This window comes from Peromyscus eremicus, chromosome 3 (assembly GCF_949786415.1).
Source record: "Peromyscus eremicus chromosome 3, PerEre_H2_v1, whole genome shotgun sequence".
In the NCBI taxonomy this organism is placed as follows: domain Eukaryota; kingdom Metazoa; phylum Chordata; class Mammalia; order Rodentia; family Cricetidae; genus Peromyscus; species Peromyscus eremicus.
This window is the reverse complement of record NC_081418.1, coordinates 129,409,043-129,419,733: the sequence shown is the minus strand read 5'-3', so window position 1 is coordinate 129,419,733 and position 10,691 is coordinate 129,409,043. Positions and strand designations below refer to the sequence as shown.

General features: G+C 53.2%; 1 protein-coding gene across 2 annotated transcripts in view; it reads left to right on the top strand.

The window, feature by feature from the left end:
- Nucleotides 1–8,968: 8,968 nt before the first annotated feature.
- Ret (ret proto-oncogene) overlaps nucleotides 8,969–10,691 on the top strand; it is a 44,241-nt gene continuing 42,518 nt past the window's right edge. The window contains exon 1 of one of the 2 annotated variants that reach the window (XM_059258459.1): nucleotides 8,969–9,224. In XM_059258459.1, coding sequence (XP_059114442.1) covers nucleotides 9,152–9,224 — 73 coding nt within the window. In that variant the 5' untranslated portion in view covers nucleotides 8,969–9,151. The remainder of the gene's footprint in view (nucleotides 9,225–10,691) is intronic. The other variant, XM_059258460.1, reaches the window with a different exon arrangement.

Genomic DNA, 10,691 nt, shown 5'->3' with positions numbered 1-10,691 from the left:
GATACTTCCAGCCTTCTAACTCAGGTTTCCCAGAGACCTCCCAGCCTAGCCCTGCTGGCTTGAAGCACTGAGGCCTCCAGAACCTTCCTGAACATTCCTCAGTTGAGCAATCACAGCCCAAGCCAAATCCCAAAGGAACCTGGAGAGGGTAGGCCCCACCCCTCTCTGAGGTGGCTCGGAAAGTTTAAAGGGCCAAGGGAAAAGCATTCCTGAGCGTTTTAGAGTCTCCACAAAACACTTCCTGATGTTTGCCTGACACTAAAAACCTATTAAAGTCGTAAACTTCTCCTGCAGAACGCTTCTCAAAACTGTATTTATCTAAAGGGCATCTGTGTTTGGTCTCTAACACAAATGCTCCAAATGTCGGGCCCCAGGTGATTTATTTGGGGCGCTTTGCTCTCTCCCTGCTCAAGCCCTTTCAGCTTCAGACCCTGGTTGCTCTCCTTTGCTCCTTCTGCAGATGTTTATGGATGGCTCCAATCTACTCTGAGGGGAAGCGCAGAAGGAGAGGGGTACAGGGGAGCGTGTGAACTGCAGAGGGCGGGACAGGAGTTGCTGCTCCAGCGGATGCTCACAGAGCCTACCTGCCAGCATGGCCACATTCCCCCATGCCCCGACCTTGGCTAGCCTCTCTATCTAGAATGCCAGACATACTCAGATGTGGAACCATTAGCCATGAGTCCTTACTAGGTCCCCAACTACGTGAGATGCTGGACATTGGCCATCAACAAGCTACAGTCCCCACAACAGGCAAATATAGATAGGGGAGTGTGTACAGTAATTAATAATTGTGGCACATAAAACATTAAGAAGAGGCGCCCATGGTCATTCCAAGACTGCCGCCTGGGACTGTGGGTCAGCCCAGCACATTCAGACGAGGCTGCTCATGGGGTCTCATGCAGTCTCCACAGGGCATCTGAGCAGGGCCTGAGTGCTGAACAATGAACGGTTGGGTGTAGAGGGGTCCAAGAATAGACAAATGGGGGGGTCAGTGCTGGGGAGCCCCAGAAAGTCTATCCAATGGGAAGATAGGGGGCTTTCCTCAGAGGGGAGAAGTGCTAAGATCCCAGCTTTGGTGAGCAGGCCCTTAGGCCTCGGGCTGTAGCAGAGTCCCCTGACAATCCTTCATTACAGCATCTTAATATGCACGAACTCATCAGCTCCTTTGCAAAGAGGCCCTGGAGAGCAGGCCCTGCTGGGGCTGCTCTATGTTTGCTGGCAGTGGGAGAGATTTCAGAAGGCCGGGGAGGCTGAGGACTCTGTCTGGAGGAGAATATAGGTCTCCACGGGTGGGTGGATGCCCAGAGCGTACTCCCACAATGCTCTCCTTCTCTCTGGGGCCTTGGCATCTTTGAGCCTTCAGAAAGTGAATCCACGGAGCGGGAGCTGCTGGGGCAGTCTGTTGGAGACTTCACAGCACTCCCGGCACCATCCTGCTTCTCTGCCACTCCACGGGCAGAGATTAGGCCAGAAGCCGATCCTCCCCTCCAAGAATCTTAGGGGATAGGCTGAGAAGGTGTTTAGGGGGTTTTGTTTTGTTTTAGAGCCACACTGCCTGATAAATACACTAGCCACATGTGGCTATTTAACTTTATATTATTTTCAATTCTACACAATTAAGGATTCAGTTCTCCTTCCTCACCGCTACATTCCAAATGTTCAGAAAGCACAGAATGGAACATAACCAGCATGGCAGTGCCATGTTTCATTGGACAATGTTCTTTCAGGCTATGTGACAGGCTGGCCACTTCTGGTGATCAGGCAAGGGCAAGCAGCATCTGGTCTATGGGAGGAATCGGGGGCATGGCCAGAAGCCCAGAGCAGACCTCCCTGCAGAGGTGGAGCTGGTGCTGAGAGGAAAGCAGTGAACGGGAGCTCCCGAGCTGAGTGCAGAGGAACCTAGGGGTTCCTCAAGACAGCCGCTGGTCCTGCTTACACAGAGGGCTAAGAGTCACAGGGGGCATGAACAGCTTGGACTGTGCCCCCTTGCTGGGCACCTCTGACCAACCTGTAGCACTGCTGCCCCCAGCTCACGGCTGCTACCATGTGTGCAGTAAGCAGGCAGTGAGCATGTCCGTGTCTACAGACCTGAGCTGACCGTGGACAGCATGTCCCACACCTAGAACTGCAGCCCACAGAGATCCTGGGCGAGGGCAGCCTGAAGAGGCCATTACAGGGCATTAAGTCAATGGACTTCCTATTTGTCAGTGTGCCAAAAACAAAGCAGGTATTTTTGACTCTGAAGGCAGAAACTCTCTCAGAGGCCAAAAAGAATGCTGGAGACTCCAGAGAGTGGGGACAAAGGCTTCAGAGGGGAGGATTCAAGTGGCCGTGTCCTTTCCAGACGGTGTGGGAATTCCAAGCCATTGGTGTCACACTTCCCTGGTGTCTACAGGCAAACACTGTGAGCCCAGTTCCAGCCTCTTTGCCCAAAGTCAGCTAGCCCAGGTCCCCAGGCCTGACTGCCACCTTCTTGTGTCCATTCTTAGGTTACATGCCAATGAACACGTGTCTGCCAGCTCAGGGAATGTCCATGAGAAAGAGCATAAAGGGAGAATCTTCGTTTTCTTCACCATAGAGTCTCCATTTCTGGAAAATGGCACCTCAAATATTGTAAGCACCCAATAAATCAATGCATTTTTAAGGTGAAGTGGAATATACAGTCTCGCTATGTTGCACAGGCTGGAGTGCAGTGGCTATTCACAGGCGCGATTCCGCTACTGATCAGCACGGGAGTTTTGACCTGTTCCGTTTCCGACCTGGGCCGGTTCACCCCTCCTTAGGCAACCTGGTGGTCCCTCGCTCCTGGGAGGTCACCATATTGATGCCGAACTTAGTGCGCACACCCGATCGGCATAGCGCACTACAGCCCAGAACTCCTGGACTCAAGCAATCCTCCTGTCTCCCTTTTTTTTTTTAAAGATTTATTTATTTATTACGTATACAGTGTTCTATCTGCATGTATACCTGCAGACCAGAAGAGGGCAACAGAGCTCATTACAGGTAGTCATGAGCCACCATGTGGTTGCTGGGAATTGAACTCAGGACCTCTGGAAGAACAAGCCCCCTGGACCCCCACTGTGAGTGGCTGCCACCTTGCTTGCCGACCTTGACCAGATGTCCTCCCTATTCAGATTCCCTGCCGGTTTCCTTCTCACCTAACGATCAACCGGAGGTTCTTTGTTCCTGTATCCTACATGTGGTGTAAACAATTTAGATACAAAAAAATGTAGCGAACTTCTGCCCTCTGGGGATCCGCCATTGTGCTGTAAGTCTGTATTTAAGGTTTCTTCCCTCTTTCAATAAACGACATTTGGCATTCAGCCGTAGCGAATGACTTGCTGTCTTTGTCTCTATTTTTTAATCCGCAGCCCTCGCTCGGACATGGTGAACTGGTATCGGTAACGCAGGCGTTTACCGCTACAATACAGATTGGGTAAAATGTAGGTCCACACTGCCTGTGGGACGAACTGAGAGACCCCTGGCCCTGTCTACTTTGAGAGACCTAGCCAGTGTTTCCAGGTCTGAGCTATGCTCCTGGACTCGTGACCCCTGAAGACCTTGACGGTCAGGTTCCTGCTCCTGCACTGAGCTTTCTTGACATCTCAAGATGCTCCCACAACATCGTCTCAGAGCATCCCATAATACCAAGTCTCTTCTTTATCCCCAGTTTACCACTGCAGGGTCCATGATAGGATAAGGCAACAGTGAAGACATTAGCAACCGGGATGGAACAATAGGGTCACTGAATCCTAGTGAACAGCCTCTTCTTCTGCCTCAGCCTCCTGCCATAGAGTGAGCATCTCCGGGTCCCCTAGATGTCTTTGCCATCCTGCAAAACACTACTAGCCCCCCTTCTTCTCCCCCCTCCTCTTCTCCTCCTCCTTCTCCTCCTCCTCCTCCTCCTCCTCCTTCTCTCTCTCTCTCTCTCTCTCTCTCTCTCTCTCTCACACACACACACACACACACACACACACACACACACACACACACACATTGCCACTGCACTATAGACCAAATCTAGGAGCATCATCCATCCTACCTGAAGGTTTAGCTATTTTAGCCTGAAACTTGAGAAGTTGGAGATAGATTTTGTGATGAGAAAGGTAAGCTTAATTTTTCATTTCCCTCTAGCTAATAACGGACTGAAAATAGGCCCTCTTTTGCTTCCAGAAGCCAAGGGAAAGGAAAATGCTTCCTGGTGACAGGATAATTTGTCAGAAGTTATGAGTGAGTTCAGCAGAGCTGTATAGGAAGTGTATATTGAACAATATGACACACTGGCTTCTAATTGCTTCTGCCTTTCTGATCAATAATACATGTTTTCAAAAAGCCTTCTGTTTGCATTTACACAATGGACAGTAACTACTGCAAAGGATCCATTAAGACCTATTTTAAAAAGTGCATTCTTAAAAAAGTTGTCTAAATCTGCATTACAAGGCAGATTATGAAACTGCCTTGGGAGACGTTTTTCTAAAAGGCATCCAGGCCGTTTCTGCCGGACTTGCCAACTGTGCTCACTGCCCTCTCCATGGCTTGCCTGTGAGCCAGAAAGCTTTCTCTGCAGCTTCAGATGATACACTGAGACACAGTCAAGCCTGGGGCCTCCATAGCGGCCGGCTATGTCCTCCACCAGGACACAGAATGAGCAAACGCCCCAGGAGTCCAGGTAGGTGCAGTCATGAAACCACCTACCATTCTTGAAACTCAGCTGGAGTCTGAAGTGGCAAGGAGTGGGCTCCGGGGTTCTGGGGCTCTTTCCTTCCAACACACTGTGGGGCGGAAGGCCCGCAGCCAATGACCAAGGCAGGAGGGTGGGGGACAGGAGTTAGCTCAGGCAGGCAAGGCTTGCATTGGACACCATGGGTTCTTACCCTGGCAGGTGGGGAACCTGGAGCAGAGGGAAGTAGGCAGTTTGGAGGAGGGACCACCAGGCTTCATATGCTACCTTAGGAATAGCCTCTGATATCTGTGGCTTTCTACTTCTACAGCTGATGGGAACACTCATAATAACAAGGGTTACTCATCGGGACTGTGGTGGGCTGTGACTGAGGGCTCTCCCTCAGGCAACCTGGGGAGAAGGGACTGCTTCATGTGAGGCCCCAGACTTGAGACAGAGAAAAGCCTTAAAGATGGAGAAAAGCACCGCTGTCCACTGAACCCATCCATACACCATTGCTTAAGCTCAAAATAACACTGGTAGGCAGTTGTCTTGTTAGACCGGTGCTGAAGAACTCTGGATGATGCTGAGCGATGCAGTCAACCTGATTCTTATACTGGGTGAAAAGAATGGAATGGAATTCCTCCAGGGAAATGGAGAGGGGCTGAGGGAAGATGGGAGAGGCCGAGGGGAAAGGAAGAAACTTGAAAGACCCAGCAGGAGGAACATATGGAATGCTGGGGACAAGTAATGTGGAGGTAGACTCTATCCAGTCCCCAAGGGCCTCAGCTAGGCCCTGTTGCTTGAGGTAAGGGCTCAGGCCTCAAGTGTCTAGTCTGGCTCCAAGAAGGTATAAGAGGAATGTCTTCTCACAGACAGACTGAAGCCCCATCTATGAGTGTCTTCGGTGGGCACCAAGGCAGGCAGCCAGGCAGGATCTCCAGGGGCCAAAGTACACCTCTGGCTGTGCTATGCCAGCCAAGCCAGCTACCCTGTGACTATGTTGATGATACAGCATATCTGATGAGGTGCACCTACCTGCCTCCACTGTGGTGCCCTCAGAGTAGCTGTTGGGCATGCCTTTCTTCCTCAGCTTCCTGGAGGGCAGCCAACAGCAGGCAGGGAGGTAAACTATGGAGAAGCAATAGGCCCACCCCCACCCACCTCGACACCCCGCTGAGGTAGCAGAGTACCCTGGTAGGCAGGTGGAGAAAAGATGCTAAGTAGTCCCCCCAACAGGGTCACAGAATCAGAGCTGCCAACTCGTATGTCACACAGCCCGCAGGGGAAGTGTCCACATCCACTCTGAGGGACCTAGCCTGCCAGCCCGGGCTGTACTTGTGGACTTGTGACCCTGAGGGCCATATTCCTGTCCCTGCCTTGAGCTTTCTTGATAGTTCTGGATCCTACGCCATCCTACACCCCATACCTCCATATTCCTAAAGCACCCTTGCCCATTCTCCCATCCAAGAAGTAGCTCTTTTTGACTGGAGCGATCCCTGGGTCAGCTAGGATCTCTGTCCATGCTAAACCTGGCCTCCACCCTCTTGTCGTTGGGTTGTGTTTTAGGGACAGATTAAGGGGCTCCGAGTGGGCCTCACATACTCAGAAGCCATGTATGAACCTTACATTGCCAGTTTCTGCAAGGACACCAAGAGAGCTGCCTACCCATCCATTCCTCAGGGCCGTCAGTCAGCTCCCGCTGGGCAGATGACACAATGGACTCAGAGGGGCAGAGCTGCAGAAGAGCCAAGAGCCAAACTCAAATTAAATCACTCCAAAGCAGCAGCCTGCACTACAACCTCTGAGGAGACTTCACTTTAGAGTGTGGATGAGGAGTGGCTCAGCGGTAGAGCACTTGCCTAGCATACTTGAGGCTCTGGGTTCAATCCCCAGTATCTTTTTGTTTAGGAAGGAAGGAAGGAAGGAAGGAAGGAAGGAAGGAAGGAAGGAAGGAAGGAAAGAAAGAAAAGTGTTTCTGTGGGTAAAGTTTAGCACCTACCAAGCCATGCCCAATTCTAGCTCCTAGAGCACTGTGACCTTCCGTGGGGGAAGGGCAATGCCAAGGCCAGGTTCTAGGGGAACCTAGGCAAGACAACAGTTATGATTTGATGAGCATGTACTCAGTGTTGACACTGAGTTCCACCCACATACGTACTTCCTTTTTAAAACAGTAAGTCCTTTCTCTGAGAGGAAAATGTTTACAGTTGGGGAAACTGAGGCTCAGAGTAAACAGATTAGGAAGAGTTGAAAAAAAGGAAAGTAGAGCCTCCTGCAAACCCTCCCTTTCCCCAAAAGTCACAGGAAGGGAGCAAGGGGTGGGGTTCCTAGGTGAAATACAGGCGGTTCCCTTCTTCTGCGCTCAGATTCTCAATACTGAGTTAATGTCTTGAACCCAGATAGAGCTAAGTTGCACCTTCCATGTGGCTCTCAATGCCAGAAGGTCCAGGACTTCCCTCTGATCTAGATGCTGTTGCCTCCGGTGCTCAGCTTCCTGGTCATGCACACGGGAGGGTAAGATACACATTCAAGCATGTAGGTGTCCATATAGCCAAACACATTTACATACATGCATGCATTTGTGTGTTTGGAGTTCACACAAGATCTTCTGAGAAGGAATGTCCCCACCATGGTATCTGGACACTCAAGGATGCCAAGGCTTGAGGAACAGGCAGGAATGTATTCTTACACGGGTCCTTAAAATGGCCAGAGTTCATCCCAGTGTCAGTGAAGGAGGTATGAGGATGAGGCTGGTTGGAAGAATGGACCAGACCTCCCTTTTTTCTCTACATTCTATTGGAAAACAGTCACAGGAACCTGTTTATAGTCGAAAGGTACCTCTCTCCCACCCTCCTATTCAGGTACCTTCCTTAGGCTCAGGCCCAAGTGATAATTCCAGAGATCAGGTGTATTGGCACCCTGTGACTAACACCAGCTCCTTAAACCCAAGGGCCAGGGATCTCAGGGTACCTCTCCTGGGCTAGAAGGCTGGTGCTCTGGTCACCCACCCTCGAGCACACAAGCTCTGAATAACATCTCAGCTGGCCTGGTCCCAAGTCAGCCTATGTCTTGGCAGCTTCTGCTCCTGCCTGTGAGGGTGACTTCACTTTGACTTCATATCTGCAGAGTGATGTAGAGATTGCTTATTCACCCCTGAGCTCAGCCCGGCAGGAGGGTGGGGCTCTGTATACTGCAGGAGAGGAGCAGCTGAGCCCCCTCCCCAGGCTCAGGTTCTGGGGACCTGCTTGCTCACTCCCAAGATCCCACAGGAATCTGTTCTCCTTTCCTTCCACTACTAGGTTCAAGCCAGGCTTCAAAAAGCAGCTGGGAGTTGGGAGAGCCGGGCCTTCCCCACAGAGGTCTAGAGCCCATATCTCCACCTTCCATCTCCTGTCTAGAAAGCGCCCCTATCAAGGGTAAATACATTTAGGCATCATTTCTTTGTGTGTGGGGAGGGGAGAATAGATTCTTCTGGCAAACTTCTGTTTTCATCCTCCCAACACGCACCCCTGTACCAGCTGCCACAGTCTGTCAGATCATATCCTAAGAGCTCTTCCTTCTATTTGGTGGGGTAAGAGCATACAATTCCAAGCACTGCCTTAGACTACAGCAGCCGGTCTCTTTGAAAGGTGTGCTGTTAGCCAGTTTCTTGATCCTATTGGTTGTACTGGTCCGGGGAATCACAAACACCCCCAACAGGACCCCCACCCTCTCCACCACAGGATATATTGACCACTGGAAGCCGGCTCTCTGGTCCTCTTTCTCTTGGTCAAGGCTCCTCCCCTCTTCCCGCCTCTAGCCCCAGAAGAGGCTGCAGACTCCAAATGCACTTCCCACTCCCGCCCCCCTGATAAATGGCGGAGGATGCTCTCTGAGTCCAGAGACTGGAGGGACATCCGTCTAGTGTCTGGGTCTCTTTGAGAGTATAGGTAACCAGTCGGCCCAGACTCTGAATCTTCTGTGATGCTCTTTCTGGGAGGCGGGAAAGGACAAACGCAGAAACAGCAAGCAGGCGCACAGGGTGAGAAAGTGGCTGTGCCAGCAGATGATCATGGATCCAGGCTACCTTTAGTCGACCTGCAGCAGCACCACAACCCAAATGCACCCAGTTCCAACTGGCCTTCCGCTAGAAAGGAAATCGCAGTTCCCGCAGCAGTCGGGTGCCGCCCCACCTTGCCCCACGTAGTACCTGGAGCCCCGCCCCTACACACACACCCGCACCCCCTGGTCCCGCCCCTCCCGCTGCCCCTCCCTCTGCGCCCTGCCCTGCCCCAGTCCGCTCCCAGGGCGCAGGCAGCGCAGGTCTGCAACTGAGACCGTGCACGCAGCGGCAGAGAGCGGCTCCGAGTCCGCACCTGGGAGTCGCGCCCGGACGCAACGCGCCCGCAGTGCCCGCTGCGCCCGGGCTGGCATGGGGAGGCCCGGCTGAGCGCCGCACCCCACCGCCGAGACCCGCCCGCTCTTCCACGGCGGCTCGCGCGCGCACAGCCGATGGCGAAAGCGACGTCCGGCGCCCCGGGGCTGGGGCTGAAGCTGTTTTTGCTGCTGCCGCTGCTGGGCGAAGGTGAGTCCTACGGGCGGCTGGGACGGTAGCGACCGGGGCGAAGTTAGCGCTGCGCACCGAGCCGGGGAGCTGACGCGCGCAGAAGCGCGCTGACATTGGCTGGCATCGGCCGGCTGCACGGCTGGCGGCCTCCCGGCCTGGGAACCGGGTCCCTACGGCTGGCGGCTGCGCCCAGAGCGCTCCGGCCGCCGGCTGGGCGCGGCTCGGGTCGGTGCGGGTAGCTGGCCGGACGGCGTAGTGGGTGCTTCACCAAAGCTGCAGCTGCGCACCCTAGGCTGGTCGCGCCTCCAGCCGCGGCCGCGTGCCCGGGGGAAGCGGACAGAGCTTGTCGCCGTTGGGGAGCAGCCGCGAGCGGACGGGGTCCGCAACCCTGGGAAGCCCGCGACTTGCGCCAGCGCTTGAAGACTGCTGTGTCCAGGTTTTCTTGGCGCATTTCACTCCCGCACTTTCTATGGCTGTGCTCTTCTGGCTGAAGGGTGCTGAGGCTCTTTGGTAAAGGTTATTTTTCCCTGTGTGTTTTTGCCGCCCTGGTCTTAAAAAACGTAAAAGCCTGTGATTTCTGGCGTGTCTTCCCCCATGAGTCTGACACGGTCTAAGCCCTGCCCGGTATTCAGCTGGAGCACCTGAAAGTGTGGCGTTTGAAGGTGTAATAGGGTCCAGGACGGACATTTACCCAGCGCTTTGGGCCTGGCCACTCGGGAGTCGAGTGTGGTGATGTGCTCGGCATCAAACGCACATAGGAATCCTTTTATTAGGTGTGGCTTTCAAAGGCTGGTCACTGCCCTCATCCCTATACCCTGACCAAATAAACCCTAAGGATGCAAGATGTTGACCCCCGTGGCTGCACCTGTTAAGAGTTCTTCCAACCTACCCTAACTTGGTTCCCCCTGGAAAATATACATACCAAGTTTCTCTCTGATAGCAGAACGGAGCCCAGACCACCGTCCGCCCCTTCCTTACAAAGGGCGTTTTCTCTTTGCAGCCTTTGGAAACAGAGAAGGCCTTGATCACCTTGTCCCTAGCCCCATGTCTTGCCGGGACTGGGTTCACAGGGCAGTTCAAGGCTGCATTTGTGGGCCTCCTGGCACCACAGGGACGGATGCAGAGAGGGGAATAGAATAAAGACTTTATCGTCCCTGTGAAAGAAGTAGATTGGAGAGTGATGCTAGATCTTGGGGTGTTGGGGCACAGTGCTGCAGCCGGTGTGTAGGCAGGAGACTGCGTAAACAGTGTGGAGCGTTCCTGTGTCTTTGGGTTTAAACTTAATAGCTTCAGGTGTGTAGTCAGGAGTAAAGTAGCAAGACGTGCGGGGCAGCTTCCCCAAACCCGCCTAGCCCTGAATTTAGCAAGGTCTCCAGCAGTTGCAGCGACCCAGCTCAAGGGTCTGGCCTCTGGCATTCAGCAGGGATATTGGGGGCTTTCTGTGTGAGACCCTTGGCCCATAGAATCAGGTGGCCGCAGACAGTG